At 32.9% G+C, this 17,505-nt stretch overlaps 2 protein-coding genes across 4 annotated transcripts; both read left to right on the top strand.

Moving 5' to 3' along the window:
- Nucleotides 1-1,998: 1,998 nt before the first annotated feature.
- Nucleotides 1,999-8,130, top strand: LOC137827812 (dolichyl-diphosphooligosaccharide--protein glycosyltransferase subunit 1B). Of its 2 annotated transcripts, none has more exons than XM_068634150.1 (9): nt 1,999-2,230; nt 2,731-2,775; nt 3,374-4,005; nt 4,722-4,869; nt 5,415-5,594; nt 5,698-5,766; nt 6,579-6,668; nt 7,667-7,815; nt 7,909-8,130. In XM_068634150.1, the coding sequence occupies exons 1-8, from the start codon at nt 2,120-2,122 to the stop codon at nt 7,787-7,789; spliced, it is 1,398 nt and encodes a 465-aa protein (XP_068490251.1). In that variant the 5' UTR covers nt 1,999-2,119; the 3' UTR covers nt 7,790-7,815; nt 7,909-8,130. The 2 variants fall into 2 exon arrangements, with proteins under 2 accessions (XP_068490251.1, XP_068490249.1); XM_068634148.1 differs by having other exon boundaries at nt 2,057-2,230; nt 7,889-8,130.
- A 2,455-nt stretch (nt 8,131-10,585) lies between these two features.
- On the top strand, nt 10,586-16,900 carry LOC137828882 (protein ENHANCED DISEASE RESISTANCE 2-like). Of its 2 annotated transcripts, XM_068635626.1 has the most exons (22): nt 10,586-10,770; nt 10,881-11,018; nt 11,485-11,559; nt 11,690-11,743; nt 11,829-11,894; nt 11,971-12,032; nt 12,292-12,419; nt 12,492-12,538; nt 12,624-12,724; nt 12,815-12,910; nt 12,991-13,055; nt 13,141-13,212; nt 13,755-13,901; nt 14,000-14,292; nt 14,551-14,614; nt 14,714-14,889; nt 15,392-15,493; nt 15,612-15,662; nt 15,748-15,891; nt 15,994-16,089; nt 16,241-16,342; nt 16,562-16,900. In XM_068635626.1, the coding sequence occupies exons 2-22, from the start codon at nt 10,893-10,895 to the stop codon at nt 16,652-16,654; spliced, it is 2,160 nt and encodes a 719-aa protein (XP_068491727.1). In that variant the 5' UTR covers nt 10,586-10,770; nt 10,881-10,892; the 3' UTR covers nt 16,655-16,900. The 2 variants fall into 2 exon arrangements, with proteins under 2 accessions (XP_068491727.1, XP_068491726.1); XM_068635625.1 differs by lacking the exon at nt 10,586-10,770 and having other exon boundaries at nt 10,863-11,018.
- Nucleotides 16,901-17,505: the final 605 nt, after the last annotated feature.

The following is a 17,505-nucleotide window of genomic DNA, read 5'->3' as shown; positions in this document are numbered from 1 at the left end:
CCTCGAGTGTTGATACCTCTAGGTCTGGGAATGGTGATTACTCGGCCCCACGATGGGCGCCAATTGTACCTGTATGAATATTGGGGACTGAGTAATGTTGATCCACGTCGATACAAGGTGTCTGCTCCGCTCTCAGTTGTCCTATTCTTCAAGTCTCCTACTTCCTCGTGTGCCTCGGTCGGCCGGTGGGGGTACCTGCGATTGTGCTCCGACGCTCAAGTCAGCAATCTTTTTCCGTGAGAATCTTTGATAGTGTGAAAAAACGTACCTTTTTTTCCTTTTTCCCCTCCCTTTAGTAAGTTCACCTGAGCTTGGGCCATTGGGGTCAAGCGGTTGATGGCTCGCGACGTGTTTTGTGGTCCCTGGGTCGTGTTAGATGGTTTCCTGGGATCTAGGGGGTGTTCCCGAAAATCCAAGGAGTGCTCACGTGTATTTGCTGCTCAGCGGGAATTGTAACCGTTTATTCCACGTGTAACCACGTTATTCGCTTAATTAAATAATTTAATTCGAACCACTCGGTCGTCCGGTGCCAACTGGTACAGAATGTATTCAAACATAATTTAATTTGATACTATATAGTTTTTTTTTTCTTCAAAATAGTAATTTATGTAAATGGACAAATATTTTTTAAATTATAGAATTGAAAATATCGAAAATCATAAATATGATTTAATTTCAAAGAAATCGTCAATTATATTTGAAAATTTGTAAAATTACGTAGAAATTATATTCAACACATACAAATTCAAAGCAAAATGATTTATGTAATATTTAAAAAAACGACATGTCTCGCATGGTCTGTAAAATGCAAACTGGGTTGACTTACCTCACGTAGAAAATGTGGATTGATTTTATTGACCGGTCCCGCACAAGAAATATTTTTTTTTAAATTAATGAAAAATAATTTTTTGAATATAAATTTTAAATAATTTTTTTTTGTTTATTAAGTTAATATTTTTAGATGAATTAGGTAAATGGTCTCAGAAGATTATTCTCGTGACACATGCGTAATAAGATGTAATTTCTAATAAAATTTGAATTTCAAATGTACTAATAAATTTACTAATAAAATATTTCATTAAATATATATATTTTTTTAAAATAATACATGTAGACAGATAATTACTATTTTAATTTGAAAAATAATATATAAAAATTGTATTTCAGATTATAGAATTTAGAATGAATAATTTTATAAGTTTTGAAAATATAAGACTGCAAAAAAAATTAAGAAGGTGCAATTTTTTTTTTAATTTTTTAAAATTTATAAATTATATGAGCCAGCCCACTTCACCCCACACATGATTTGTGCACGCGAATTATGTGGAACGAACTGGCAAACAAGATAAATGATTCTTCTTCCTGCACCCCACATTTTTCTAAATTCCGAAACTGATCTTGACCTTTTATTTGAAAAAGGACAATGTGATTACTGGTAATCGGGATCTGGGAGTGTGCTACAGATTCATCAATCCAAAACTAAATCTTTTTTTTTTTTCAGATGAAGGGGTGTTTCGGAAGCAAATTTTGCATAAATTATTGATATTTGGATTGCTGAATCTGGAAGCCTAATTCTGTTATGGATTGGTGGATCTGGAATATTTTTTTTTAATTATGAATTTCTAAATTTGGAATGCATATTTATGTTATGGATTGGTAGATCCGGAATATTTTTTTGAATGTGAAATACATATTTTGAATTACGGATTGATGGATCCGAAATTTTTCCGGATTTCATAATCCAGAATGAAAAAAAATAAATACAGTTCAAGTGCATTTTAGGACTTTTAAAAAATAATAGGGATAATTTAGTCTTTGCAAACATTATGAGGGTGCAGGGAAAAAAATGTAGGGGTGCAGGAAGAAACTGCCCGAGATAAAATAGACAACCTGCTCCGCACAGTCCACCCCCATTTTGCTATTCCTACGAAAATTAGGTTTTAATTATAAACACTTAAGGGTATATATATGATTTCACTAAAATGAGGAGTGCAGTTTGAAAACCGGGGGTTGCAAAAGCCTTTCTACGGTGAATTGGAAGTTATTACACTCGAATCTAATTAACCCAAAATTGCAGTGTAGACTTCAGAGTCTTCCTCTGCTTCCGTCAACAACTGCAATGGCAATGGTCCCTCAACCTCTGTTAATCCTTCTCTTCTCTCTTTCCCTTCTTTCAATTGTCAACTCCTCTCCTTCCCAACATCTTCAGATCGTCGATGCCGAACGCAGGGTAAGTCTTTACTTTTCTCGCTAACATGAACGTCGGCTTTCGCTCAAGATCCGTGTCAAAATGGGAACATTTGTTCTCCTGTGCTAATCAATGCCTACAAAATTTGAACTTGCGACATGGGTATAACAATAAGTATCGTAGATTCATGTAAATGGGTAATTCTTGCGTGAACTGTGTGTGCAATCTGTATTTTGGTGCTTACTCTTGTGTTTTTTAAGAGTTATGGGAAATTGATATGAAATTGTTCTAGCTCCTTTGTTAAAAATAGTTTTTGTGTATGATTTGAGGGAGGGTATACGTGGACTAGTTTGTCTTTTTTATGGAATACAATTTGGGGGAGTTCTAGTGTGATTTTTGACTTTTTTTTCTCCAAAACAATTGAAATATTTCTGTGTGCATTTTTTTTTTGAGGAAATGTTGGGTATGTTCTGCTATATTTGGCACCGTCCGAATGCTCTTTTCTGTATATTGAATGACTAATATTCCAACGATCCTTGCAGATTGACTTGACCTCTCACATTATTAAGGTGTACTTGACATTGAAGGTAAGCTCTCCATACTGTTTCTCTTTTGATAGTAGGGAATAAGGAGAAAAGATGAAATAAGTTTTTTCATTAACTAAAGTTTGTTTATGTACAAGTTAAAAGTCAGATCTTTGACAAGCTAGATTTTTTAGAAATTAGTTTATACATAAGTTAATATTAACTTGTGGGATTTTTTTTCTTATTTTCTTCTAGAAATGCTTTTGGAATAGTTTATCCAAACAGGTCCTAAGTCTGGTGTTTGTTATGGTTTCTGTTTTGCCTATCTATAAACTGTGTTCCATACTCAGCTGGGAATAGGGACTTGGAAAGTTATTGGCATGTAAAAATCATGTTTTAGTTGGCCAGATAAATTTTATTATAATTTTATGAAAAGTGGTTTGAACCAAACTTATTTGTATACAAAACAATGTGATGAGATTAACACATCTCATAAGAATGCTGGAGTCTATTGAAGTCTATAACATGACCAACAAATCAGTATTTGTTTGGACCAGATTTTAACTTGAAATTATTGTTTTTTATTTCTTTTCAATGGATTGTGCTATCAAATCATCATTTACAAAATTGTCGATTTTATATTTCTGAGTTTTCCTTTCAGGTTGAAAATTTGGGGACATCTGCTGCTTCCGAAGTACATCTGGCCTTTTCACCCACTGAAGTTGAACATCTAGCAACGCTTAAAGCTGCTGCAACTTCTGGGAAGAGGAAGAAGAAAACTTATGTTCCTCTTGATGTCAAATCTGCTGAGGTACCTGATGGACCAAATGGAACTAAGTTATTCTCTATAACTTTGTTGACTCCACTAAGTAAAGGTGGAACCACGACACTAGAGGTGCTTTACATATTGACACGTTCTCTGGAACCTTTCCCAGTTGAAATCAGTCAATCAGAGTCACAGTTGGTTTATTTCCGTGATAGTGCGATATTACTGTCTCCCTATCATGTCAAGCAACAGACAACTTTTATCAAGACACCAAGCACTCGGGTAGAATCATTCACGGTGGTGGACCCCACCAAACGTGCTGGTACCGAGTTGAAATATGGGCCATATGAAAATCATCCCCCGTATTCATATTCTCCTGTACTTGTTCATTTTGAAAATAACAATCCATTTGCTGTTGTTGAGGAGCTAGAACGTGAAATAGAAATATCTCACTGGGGAAGCATTCAAGTCACTGAGCGATATAGCTTGGTCCATGCTGGTGCTCAACATAAAGGTGTTTTTTCAAGGTATATTTGTTATCTCTCTTTTACTTGATGCTTCTGATCTGCATTCAGTTATTTTGGAAACATATGTAATGTAACTGTTAAAATTTAGAAGGAATAAAAAAATTACATACATGTCAAAATGGTTAACGTGAGGACATAGTTATTAGTTTAAGATTTTAGAATGATCTTTTTCTAATATATTTATGTATTTGTTGTATGCTTATTATTCTTATGCGTGTTGTAATTTGTCATAGTGTCTCATCTCACCTCTTGAAACATTGTCTAGTTTCTCACAATTCTTCCTGGTTTGATAATTTGGTAGTAACTTCAAATATTGTATTTTTCCTACATGTTTTTGTGTAACATTTGATGACAGATTCGTGAATTATTTTTTAAAAAGTTGTTAACTGCAGAAAAAGGATCATTTTAAGATTTTTATCACATCCAGGCAAGAACAGATAGATTGGCACTTTCTTCATAAGCACCCTATGTTTCTGTAAACTGGCACGGACTCATACTGTAGTTTTACTCCAGTATTTGAACTTCCAAGAGTTGAAATGGACTCATTTTTAACATGTACTTTACTAATTGATCAGCTGGATTAAAGTTGATGAAACATTAACTTATAGTATCTTTTGTTTTATATGTTATTTTTGTATTCTTCTGAATTTATTCTGACATTTTCCCCTTCACATATAACTTTTTTGTGTGCATAACTGGAGTTTTTCTGTTGGCAGGGTTGACTATCAAACTAGATCGGGTCGTTCTGGTGTTTCTTCATTTAAATATCTTTTAGCGAAACTACCCCCTAGGGTCCACTCAGTATACTACAGGGATGGAATAGGAAATATTTCCTCTTCACATCTACGTACAGATTCTCGGAAGGTAATATATGTTATCGGGTCTTTAAAAATGATTATTTTTCTCCCACCCTTCTTGACATCGTCATGCACCATTTTTTTTTTCTTTTTCTCCCTCGTTCTTTTGAAAGACTTGGGTTGAAGAACTAGAAAACAAGTATACGGCTGTCTCATCTCAATAGGTGACCACATGGCTGTGTTCATCATAAGTGAGACACGATGCTTTTTCTGCTTGAAAGTAATGCCGTTCATGTCAACATAAAGAGCACCATCGTTTTCATTATTTGGTCTATATTTATGCTTGACTGGAGTACTGGTTAACATTAACACCATAATGAGTTGATAGAAACTGAAGTATAAAATTATGAATGGAAGTGATGATTTCTTCATGGAGATGCATCTGTATTAATGAAGAGTAGGCGTCATACCAGTTATTGTTGATGTATAGAGATCACTGAGGAGTTTAGTCTTGAATGACGAAATGATAATTTTTTGTTTTTCAACATAATCATTATTTTTAAAATGTCATGTTTGCTGATTCATACTTATTTACACGTTTATTGATTGCAGTCAGAACTTGAAATTGAACCTCGGTATCCTCTATTTGGAGGCTGGAAAGCAACCTTTGTCATTGGCTACGGACTACCATTGCAAGACTTCCTTTTTGAATCTCCAGATGGCAGAAGATACCTCAATTTTACTTTTGGTTGCCCTCTTGTCGAGACAGTGGTTGATAAGTTGATTGTAAAAGTGGGTTTGTTATGTAGCTTAAATTGTTCTCCTTGCTTCAACTGCTTTTGTATGCAAATGTGGAGGTTTAATTTACCATTCTTGTTGAACCATTAAAATTCAGGTTGTGTTGCCGGAGGGATCCAAAGATCCCACAGCTCAGATTCCTTTTGAAGTGAAGCAGCATCTAGAGGTAATGTTCTCTTAATATAATTATTTTTGTTCAACACTGATTTAGTTTCAACTTTCGACTGCATCTGCATTCAATCTTAGATGGAACATGTGCACTTGTGACCATGATGTTTTGAGGATATAATGTGAATATGGATATTGGCGACTGCTTTATATTATGTATATTGAGTTACTGTCTGGTCGAATTGGCCTCATCCTGATGATTTGACCTTCCTTAGACTTGTGTATTACATCTTTATATATTGAGAAAATCTCATCAGAGTGGGACCTGGCTCTGAGCACTCTGGAGACAGCATTGCAATCTTATTTGGTTGCATGTAATCTATACATGTGTTTATTTAAGTTCGAGGGTGGGGAGTTAAAATATTAGGACTAAGGTCCTAAGTCTTGTTGAGTAGAGCATGTACTCGTTGTAATACACCAGTACTCAACTTGATTAGTGGCTCAGTGATTTGTATTATAACATAGATAATGTATAATATAAATTATTCAGAGTCTCTTCATTTCCACCCAATCGTATAATTTCAACAGAAAGTTCCTTAAAAAAATCAGAAGTACACAACTTATTGTGAAAAGGAAAAAGGGGAAGGGTGTATCAACATGTTAAAGAAATAATTTATTTTGTATTCTTTGATTAGAAAATAATATATTGTCTAATTATATATACAATTTAACTTCAACTTCTCCAACATAATTCATTTTTATTCTCTGGGTATAGTTTGATTCTGCTATTGAAGAATTTCACTTGCTGTACTTGTTGCATAAAGCATTTGATTCCCCGCAGCTAAAATGGTTTTAATTTGAACTTTGCAGATCAAGTATTCATATCTTGATGTTGTCGGCAGGACCGTTGTGGTTCTAGAAAAAAGAAATGTAGTTCCTGAGCATAATACTCCTTTCCAGGTAATTACCAAATCCAATGCCTATAAATAAATAAAAAGTTATAAAACTGGTTCGGTATGTGGGCATTTCATGAATTCTAAGAGCATGAAATTTGCTTATTGCGGCCCAAATCAGGGACCAATGCTACTTTTACTTAAATGTCATGATGCAACAAAATTTATTATTGACGCCATGTTAATGGCAAGAAATTATTCTTGTGCATATCCTATATTTCCTAGCAAGTAGTTAATGAATGAGGCATTTTAAACAATGTCGGGTGTATGCAAATGGATGGAGGTCTTGTTGTAGATGAAAATTGTGTTTGGCTTGAATCTGGTTATTTACCCTGTTTGGTAATGTTATGCCTTCGGTTCGAAATTTTGGGCTTAAAGCTTACAAACGATGTATGGAAAAATTCTCTTTGATCCCCAAGAAAAAATGTTTTTCATGGATTTCTCAAATAATTTTAAACAAAATTGTCTTTGCCATCTATTCTCAGACAACAAAACATGTAACAGCATTTGCGTCCTCTCTCTATCACCACTTAATTTACTCTGATTCTTACCAGTCCTTCAGTCTCATGCCCTTTTTTGCTTGTCTTTTTGTTTATTAGGATGCCTTTATACCTACAGTTATTCCAATTTAATGTAACATATCTGATACTTAAATGACATGTTGGATCAAGTTTGAACCCTGCATTTTTATTTCTTACATCTGGAACAAGGTTTGGATAGAATTTTTATCATCTTCTCAAACCTTAAATGAATCTAAAAGGATAATGTAAAACACTTAGCACTGCCTTTAATATAACTACAATAATGGAAGGCATAACATATTATGAAATCATGGACTTATTTTCCAAATAAATTTCTACTCAACTTGTCAAAGGCTTGGACTATACCTAAAATTACTACATGAATTAACTTCTGGTCTAGGTCTATGATTTTATTATTCATTCTATAAGTAAACTTCTGCTCTAGGATATGGTCTAACCATTTTTTATTTCAATCTTTTGGTAGGTATACTATGGTTTTAACCCTATATTCATGCTTGCTGAGCCATTGATGCTGGTATCTGCATTTTTCTTGCTTTTTGTTGCTTCTGTGGCATATCTTCACATTGATCTTTCCATACGCAAGTGAAGAGCATCCAGCCAGTCTCTTGAAAGGTATGTGCTAAATCCCTCTTTCATCTTTTTTTTATGATTAAAACATTCTCTTTGGCCATGCCCTCTATTGAAGTATGGTGGCTTGCTTAACAGGCAGTGACTGAGCATATCCAAGGGTTCCATGTTTTTGGAAGGTGATATTGCATTTTGGCAATATTGTGTGGAGTTAAGAGTACTAATTGCAATTATACATTTTACTTGTTTGTACAATTTTGCCGTGGTAATTTTATCTTAGGCACTTAATGGTGAGAAACCTGTAAGATTTTACCTTGTAGGTATTAGAAATATTGAAAAAAAAAAAAACGTATTCAATCATCTATGTTATAATAATTTCGTTAAAAGGTAATCCGCACTTAAATGAATACCTTTCTGGAGAGGAAAACTTTATAGTTAAAAATCGTTTTTCCCAGTTAGTTTTGCTTTATGGTAAGACTATTGTAATTTGTAAATTTATAAGATAGCTACAAAATATCATTATAAATAAACAACAGTGTCATGTGGAATTTGAAATTTGAAATTAATGTGAGAAATACCATTTAAACCGAATTTTTGGCCGGACTATTTGTCATCTTAGGTCGAATTAAGACATTACTACATCCATACATCTAAGTTGAAATTCTATAGCATTTCCATAATAAATAGCTTAAGTTCCAAGTTATTCATAAATTTGATATTTTTAATCAAGTTCTTATTAAATTTGTGAGCACTTCACTTCAAAAATTTGTACTTTTTTAATTGAGTTTTTTTTGTCATTTTTCTGTTTAATGGGTCTCGTGTAGGTGTAAGAAATGTGAATTTTTTTAGATAATATAAAATGATGTTTCCTTATCTATACATGTCAAGAAATATGAGGTTTTGTAAATAATATAAAATAATATTATGATTAATATAAAATGACAAATAACTTACCATTGTCTTCTTGATCAGTGGTGAAGACGATTAATGTAGGATGGTGTTAAAGCTATAAAACATTAACAACAACATTATTTTCCATCAATCATAAAAGTCATGTTACTTAGTTAACGGATAAATTAAATAGCAAAAATTCAATTAAAAATATAATTTTTTTATAACTTAATAAAATAAAAGGAATTCAATTAAAAATTTATAAATAACTTAAAATTTAAAAATTAAGCTTAAAATAATATTTTATATTATAAGAATAAAATATTTTTGTTAACAATTAAATAAAACATTAATAAGATTGTGAACTTTATAAGATTCTTGCATGTAAAAATAGTAAAAAAAAAACTTTAAAAATAACATGACATGAACAATAGAAGTCACAAAAATTAAACTAACATCCTATAGAATTCTTGTAGTGGAAATGCATTTAGGGTCGAAAATAAGCTTATTAGTTAAGTTATATTAAATTGCAGAGTGATGCTCTTTATCAAGGTTTGGTTTGGCCTTGTAGTAAGACATTTGAAATACACAAAAATTTTACTTGCTAGTTTTGATTCTTACTATTTTATCCGAAAAAATCATGTTATATTCTGAAAGACGTGATCACGGATAAACTCTTACAGATAATTATTCACATTTCAAAAAATTAACTTGAATCCAAATAAAATTTATAACCTAATTATCTACCGTCTTAAGAAGATTCACGAGTCATTTGTAAACTAACTGCAAAACAAAGCGCTAAAAATAAAAGAGTTCACCAATTGGATCATATCTTGTAAATTTATTCTTTGAAATTATGAACCATTATAATTTCTTAAAAGTAAATTACTTATAAAAATAATTTTAAATATTATCAAAATTAAAATAACATGATTATCCTTATTAAAAATAAATAACTTTTTTTTAAATACACTTTTAAGTACCACAAACTAGTTTTATATTTAAAAATCACTTCCAAAGTAATTAGTATATTATTTTTAAGATTTTGTGTGTTTAGCAGTGAATGTTGTTGGATTTTAAAACCAAAGTTATAGATACATAAAGCTAGAGATGAATTGAACTGGCTTTGAAGAACACCTTTTTTGTCGTCCCAGGATTAATGCAAAGACAACGATTGCCCGCAAGTCATGTTTGAAGATTGATTGTCTGTTAATTTCATCTAAATAACAACCAAATCACTGCCTTGCCTCACATTTCATTTACCTTTATGCCCTCCTCCTCTACGCTGTAAATTTTTTTTTTTAACCATTTACAATAATACTCATTAACAAAACAACAATGAATTTCGATTTCTAGTCCCCATAGCTGAGTTATATTCTCATCACATTTTTATTCATTACTAATAAAAATCATATTTTATTCCAATAAGATTATTTATAAGAAAATATATTTGTGATAGATAGTACTTTCAAATGAAGATACTCACTTCTTAAGTGTATTACATAATTGTTTATAGTGCAAAATCTTAAGAGAAATGAATTTTACCGTGCCAGTAATAAAGATTTTCATTAAATATTAACAAAAGCTACCGAAAAGAAACTTTAATCTTGATTATAAAAGACATATACACGTATTCTTATTTAATTGACGGTTTACAAAATATTGCATATGACTATCAAACTAAAAATAAATTAGAGCAAAATATTGGGATTTAATCTAAATGGGATAAAATGTGGGAGCGAGTCAAATAAAAAAAAATTAATTTTGATTTCATAGAATGATATAATAATTGATAAAAAAATTTAAAGAAATAGTGTGATTTTAAAAGAGGAAGTGAGTAAAAAAGTGATTTTAGAGGTAAAAGGAGAAGGGCAAGAAGGTAAATTTGGATTGTGGTACATGGTGTGGTATGAAGTAGAAGGAAAGAAGAAGAAAGTAGTTATTGATGAAGCGGGAACATAGGAAATAGAAGAAGAAGAAGAGGAAGAAGAAGAAGAAGAAGAGCAACAACAAACACCATTGTCACTGCCCTCCCAATTTCGATTCTCTGAATCCCTTTCGCGGGGTCAGAGGATCGCCATCGTCGTTTTTTCTCTCACCCTTTCTCAGGTTCTTCTTCTCTGCTCTTATTCTCATTCATTCCATGCATGCAGCCTCACAAATTCACTCACTGCTTTCTTTCTTTCTCACCAATTCTCCAAATGGGTATTGTTCCGCAGAGTGAGAGAAAAATGGAAGGGTGGCTCTATCTCCTTCGTGCCAATCGCTTTGGTCAGCATTACTCACGGAAGAGGTACTTCATTCTCAAGGACAATGTCCTCCGAAGCTTCAAGATCCAACCCGTTACCCCAACCGAGGTAAATACTCCTATAGATCAAATCTTTCGTTTTTTTCAACATACTCCACGTCACACACGATTGATTCATAACGTTGTTCTTCTCACTTTACGTGTGTGGTCAGGAGTTTGATCTCAGGTCCTTCTGTATGAAAAGTATTTGTCCCAAGAGATCATTTCCTTTAATGGACCTCACTCGGCTCATTGGTGTCTGTCACATAGTCATACATGTTATTTTTTCATATTCTATTTTGATTAATGTTCTAGTAAGGTTTCATTACCATGTTTGATTATTTGATGTATCGTGGAATGGATAACGTTTTTTAAGGTTTTGGATCCATTCATGTTTTTAAAATGTCTTTCTTAATGTTCCACGTATGGTATGTGTGTTCTTAGATTTTAATAACAATGATATTTCTGAAATTTCCTTTGTTGCGATGATTCATTTGTCAATTGTGATTAATCAAAAGCGTTATGTTAATTTTCAGGAGCCAATTAGAAGTGCAATAATTGACTCTTGCGTTCGGGTTAATGATAATGGAAGGGAGAGTATGAACAAAAAGGTAAGGAACCTGGGACTCTTTCTACGGGACAACATTGCATGCTTTTTATTTTTTACTTATTTGACAGAGTTGCATTGTTTCCAAGAACATTTAATAATTGTAGTATTTACAAATTGTCTGCATTGTTCAGGTGTTCTTCATGTTCACTGTTTATAATGCAACAAACCAAAGTGATAAGCTTAAGGTGCGTTGAAATTAAGAATCCGAGTAAAATATTTATGACAATTTTTCACTGAATATTCTTGATCTATATTTCTCGTATTTTATAGTTGGGAGCAAGTAGTTCAGAAGAAGCCGCAAAATGGATACGTACCTTGCAGGACTCTGCAATGAAGGTTCTACTCTGCTATCTTAATTAGTGGATGATGTTGTCGTTATAAGAAGCATATTTTATTGTTTCTTTTTTTTCAGGAGTGTCCATCTCCAACAAAGAATTTAGTGGCTTGTATCAGAAGAAGACGTTCAACTTTGAGGTACATTAACTACTTTTGAATATTTAGTCGAGCAGTTTCTGCTTCTTCTTCTGAATATTTAAAAATGCTCTAAAATTAAGATAATCACACAAATTAGTCCTTTCCTTTCTGCTGTAACATTACTATAAGGTAGTGATGAATATTTACGTACCTACAATTCCTTGAACTTCCTGTTTTTGTGTATATTTATCTAAAACTATAGTAATTAATCATATTATGGTAAGTATGCCTTTTAATGTCTAAAGTTTCGTTAAAACAGAAATGGAGGCTCAAAAAGCACAGATTGGAAATACATCAACTTGAATCTTCAAACAGACCTATGCACTGAAACGGTTGCCTCTGATGTTATAGCCCCTTCACCATGGAAGATTTTTGGTTGTCAGAATGGTAAAGCTTTAGCTCCTAGAACACATGGCTACTGGACTAGTCTGTATCTCATATAGTTCATTGCTTATGCAGGACTAAGGATGTTCAAAGAAGCCAAAGATTGGGATACCCTTGGAACTGTAAGTTGATCCTAACTTGATAACAATCTCATTTTAGTAAGTGGTCAACTCTTACAAAAAATGAAAAGTCGTTTTCCTTGTTCAGCATTGGGGTGATCACCCAGCAATAATGGCAGTTGGTGTGGTTGATGGAACTTCAGAGGCCATCTTCAACACTCTTATGACTCTTGATCCCACAAGATCAGAGTAAGTCTTGTTCTTAACTTGAAAAATAGGAAATGTGATCCACATGATTCAGTGTATAGCTTATATATTAAATCACCTAGTTTCTTGCAGATGGGACTTTTGTGTTTATCGAGGTAGTGTGGTTGATCACCTTGATGGACATACAGATATTGTTCATATAGAGATGTACAATGACTGGTTACCATGGTAGGATATATATATGACCTTGTATATGAGAATTCAGTCAGCAAACATGTTGTTAATATAGCATTATATTTGATGTCTAGGGGAATGAAACCAAGAGATTTGTTGTTACGAAGATACTGGAGGAGAGAGGATGATGGATCATATGGTACTGTTACTAAAATATTTATGTTGGGAAGATATGGTTCATTTCAATTCGCCAATTAACTTTTTTATCTGTGTTTCTATGACAGTGTTATTATACCATTCTGTGTACCATTCCAAGTGTCCACCAAAGAAAGGCTATGTCCGAGCTTGCCTTAAAAGTAATGTATGCTTTAATTTTGAGATATTATTTAGCCTTTCAATGCTACCAATGGCAGAGGGATCTAGGAGTGCAACACCCTAAAATAAGAACCAACACCCAAAAATAAAAACTATTTAATAATAATTATATATTTATAGTTTGAAATTTTTTATAAATTTCATACTATTATAAGCTGTAATGTTAAATTTAATTTATCTTCATAACAAAAAATCAATAATCTAATATTTTTAAAAATAATTATGCACTTATATAATCTTTTCAAATGTATTAAAAAATCATGAAGAAAAAAATAAAAATTTGAATTATGTTTTTATTTAAAATTTATATATCCAAGGCAGAAACTATAAAATCCGGTTTATTTATAGCTGGAGGGTGATGAAAGCCTGAGTCAAAGATGAACAACACTTCCCTAAAATAAATGTGTTCCTAGTTTTCTGAAACGAATATTTATTAGTTTCCTAAAATAAGGAAAAGTAGCAAAAATAACAAAACAATGCCATGAATAACAGAAAAAATAAGGAGGTTTTGAACACTTGGCAGGTGGAGGATTTGTAGTGACTCCTGTTAACAAGGGAACGCAATCAGTGGTGAGACACATGCTTGCTATTGATTGGAAGTTTTGGAAATTGTATTTGCGCCCCTCATCTGCAAGGTCCATTACTATTCGTATGCTTGAACGAATTGCAGGTATGTGGCAGACTTCAAAGTTCTTTCATCAATGTAGTCTTGCCACATTTCTTATAAATGAAAATTTTCAAGCTTTTACTCTAATCCCCTTCTCGCAGCTCTTCGGGAGTTGTTTAGAACCAAAGGTGGAAATTCCTCCTCTGAAACTCTTACAATGACTAAAGAAATTGGATTGCCTCCTGGTGTAAAGGAGGATGTTAAGTCTGATGTTTCAGAGGAGAAAACCAAGTTCGAGGAACCTCTTATTGTTCTAGAAGATGGGGTAGAACCTTCCGGTCGTACAAATTTAATGGGATTCAATGATTCTGATGAGTTCTTTGATGTTCCTGAACCAACAGAATATGATCACTTTGACAATGAATGGCATCCTGACTTGGCTTCTGAGCAGATGGTACTTTTGCTTACCAACATTCATCCTCTAATTGCTTTCTGAATTGCTTTTTTTTTTCTTTTTTGTACTTTTCTGCGTTGCTAATTTTAGACAAGTTTACAATGACGTTTTTTCTTATGTAAGGAATCTAAGTACACATTAAGATTTTGTGTGATTGCTCATATGTTTGTTTTGTTTACTCTAAACAATCTTTTCATGATAAGTGATATATCTTAACAATATCAACTATTGATGAGATTGAACCAATGGGATGCACAGGGTATGTCTATCCCCAGAATGTCAACAGCTGTTGGTTTGGTGAAAAAGTTACACGACCTTGCAGGTTAGAGTTCATAATTTATAATCTAAGTTCTTGCTAATATTATTTTGGATAGAATGTTCATGACATATTTCCTTTCAATATATTTTACACCTGTTGCAGTTCAGAAGAAGGGGTATATGGATTTGCACGAAACTGTCAGGGAGGAAAGTGCATCATGCAGTTATGGAGCCACTCTTCAAAATGATTCAAGCTGTTCTTTACCCTGCACCTGGGCTGCTTCTGATCCATCTTTGTTTCTGGTTCGAGGAGAAAATTATTTACAAGACCATCAAAAGGTATTTTTAAAAAAGTTTAACCTTTCGGTGTTTTGTATACAACATGTAAAAGGAATCTCTAAAAACTACAAAATTTGTTTTAACTGTTTCACTCACTAAATCATGAACACAAAACACTAATAAATTAACTAACATTGCCACAATTACAAGTGAAAACATACTAGCCGATGAGAAAAAGAGACTAAGCACCTCCAAGAAATGGTAATACACATTATTTGCGCATATATCACGCTGAAAATATGATCACCAAATACATGATTTCTTAAAAAAACAAAAAGTCTCATTACCCTCTCCTTTCTGCCTAGCCAAAGATGAAACCCAAGAGACAGAAAGTTTTATGCCTCAAATTCATTTTTATACGAGATGAAACTGTCATCTTCACTGCTATTTGTGAAAGGCTTCAATGAAGCTAGATGCTAATGTTTCAAACTATACTAAACAAATTTATACTATTTTTTTATTTGTTTATATTTTAAAGGGTAAATAAATTTCTGTTTTGCAGGTGAAGGCACACGGCACCTTGACGCAAATGGTTGGTGCGGATTGGCTTCGTTCGGACACAAGAGAAGATGACTTAAGTAGTCGTCCTGGTTCCATAGTTCAGGTATATTCCTTTTTTTCTCAGTCTTCTATTTGTGTATTTGAGATAAAATGGTCCTAATTACTGTCACAAAATAACCACTAAAAATTCATTACCATGCTGTGCTTTTGGATTTATTCAGCAATATGCAGCAAAAGGTGGTCCAGAGTTCTTTTTTGTCATCAACATACAAGTGAGTATTACCTCATCTTGATTGTTACATACATCACTCTTAAAGTATAAGATTGATAACGAATAGTATTGTGATGATGGATCAGATGCCCGGAACTCCTATGTATTCTCTTGCACTTTATTACATGTTGAAAACACCTTTGGAAGACAATCCCTTAATGCAGAGCTTTGTGGATGGAGATGATGCTTACAGGAACTCTAGATTTAAGCTGATACCATACATCTCCAAGGTTCATTTCTGCTTAAATGTGGCATGCAACAAACAAACAGAAATTTCAGGATCAAGATGAGTATCTAATGGTTTTCATCCCCACTTGACTTGTTTCTCCCAGGGATCATGGATTGTAAAGCAAAGTGTTGGAAAGAAAGCATGTTTGGTGGGGCAAGCACTAGAAGTACTTTATATCCGTGGGAAGAACTATTTAGAGGTAACATTGCCAAATTAAGTAATACTTGGAAAGCATTAGTGATTTTGCTGTGTTACTTTCAGCACTGGTAATATTTAGAGGTTTGGCCATGACTTTCAGCTCCTTTCTCTTGTTCTATATGCTAACTTTTAAATTGTGTTTCCCTTAATAGCTTGACATCGACGTTGGATCATCAACTGTGGCAAGAGGGGTAGCTAGCCTAGTTCTTGGATACCTGAACAATTTGGTGGTAGAAATGGCGTTTTTGGTACAGGTAAAAATAATTTATCAATGTGGTTCTGTAAGAGTATAAGTTTTATCTCCATAATCCATGCAATAAAAGTTTATATTACTTGAATTAACAAAGTTACACTCCATTTAACTATGATTAGATAAATAAACAGATAGCACCTAAATAACTGTATACAAGTTTTCTCCTAAGTAACAATTTTGGTTTACCTTACTAAAGTTACACATCTGAAAATGAGTGCAGAGTAACACACAGGATGAGCTCCCGGAAGTCCTCCTTGGAACGTGTCGACTAAATCATATGGATGCATCGAAAGCATTTCTGGTGAATTCATAATTTTTAACTTGAGATTTTCTTGGTGTCTTTGAGGAGCAGAATTTGATACTCCTACACTTCCAAAAGTTTAGGAGTAGGAGTGTCACATGTAAATGTTGTTGCCCTGCATTCTTCATGTTTTGTCCAACCAATCAAAATTGATAATGATGGTGGTAGTTTCCCTGTGATTTTTCCTCTAGGGCTTCAATTTCCAAAGCAATTGTTCCTTCCTATCTAATATATGCTACACAAAAACTAATTCTTTGCCTGCTTCGTGTCACGGTTTAACATAATATGCGAATCACAAGTTAAAAAAATAATTAAATCTTGCCCATGCAATTCCAAAAGATTTTCTCAATAAATGCATACCATGTTTCTATGTTTTATTTAGAAGCTACATTGATATGCTAAAAAAGTGCACTGTATCTGCATTGGTCAAGGGAGAAGAGTGGGTATTTTATCACAAGGAGAGAAAGCACTATAATATGGATGGTGGAATTATTACTTTTAAGTAATAAAATTTTCAAAAAGAAATTGGTGGAACTTTAAGTTTTTAACGCGATATTTTTAAAAAATGTTATAAGTGCATTAATATTATAATTGTATCTAATACCAATGATAATTTAATTTTACTGAAAAATTACATGAGAGAATAGTGGATATTATATATTATATTATTTTTTAATCATTGTATTCATATATATTATTCATGTTTCAACCTGTTTTTCCATGATTTGAATCTTGATCACTTAATTAAAATACGTATTACTACTATTATTGGTTTAATAATCTTTAAACAAGTGAATGAGGTTTCTCTATAATTAAAACAATTATTCGTCCTGGGCCAGCCCACATTTAAGTCCATGGGTTTA

This window comes from Phaseolus vulgaris, chromosome 7 (assembly GCF_000499845.2).
Source record: "Phaseolus vulgaris cultivar G19833 chromosome 7, P. vulgaris v2.0, whole genome shotgun sequence".
Lineage (NCBI taxonomy): Eukaryota > Viridiplantae > Streptophyta > Magnoliopsida > Fabales > Fabaceae > Phaseolus > Phaseolus vulgaris.
The sequence above is the reverse complement of the archived record's forward strand: the minus strand, read 5'-3'. Positions and strand labels throughout refer to the sequence as shown.

Excerpts from the sequence above, each read along its gene's own strand:
- LOC137828882 (XM_068635625.1), top strand. The coding sequence starts at position 10,863 with ATGGGTATTGTTCCGCAGAGTGAGAGAAAAATGGAAGGGTGGCTCTAT. Across the intron at positions 13,056-13,140 it reads AGAGGATGATGGATCATATG|TGTTATTATACCATTCTGTG; the intron begins GTACTGTTACTA and ends TTTCTATGACAG. Across the intron at positions 16,343-16,561 it reads AAATGGCGTTTTTGGTACAG|AGTAACACACAGGATGAGCT; the intron begins GTAAAAATAATT and ends AAATGAGTGCAG.
- LOC137827812 (XM_068634150.1), top strand. The coding sequence starts at position 2,120 with ATGGCAATGGTCCCTCAACCTCTGTTAATCCTTCTCTTCTCTCTTTCC. Across the intron at positions 2,231-2,730 it reads TCGTCGATGCCGAACGCAGG|ATTGACTTGACCTCTCACAT; the intron begins GTAAGTCTTTAC and ends CGATCCTTGCAG. Across the intron at positions 2,776-3,373 it reads AGGTGTACTTGACATTGAAG|GTTGAAAATTTGGGGACATC; the intron begins GTAAGCTCTCCA and ends TTTTCCTTTCAG.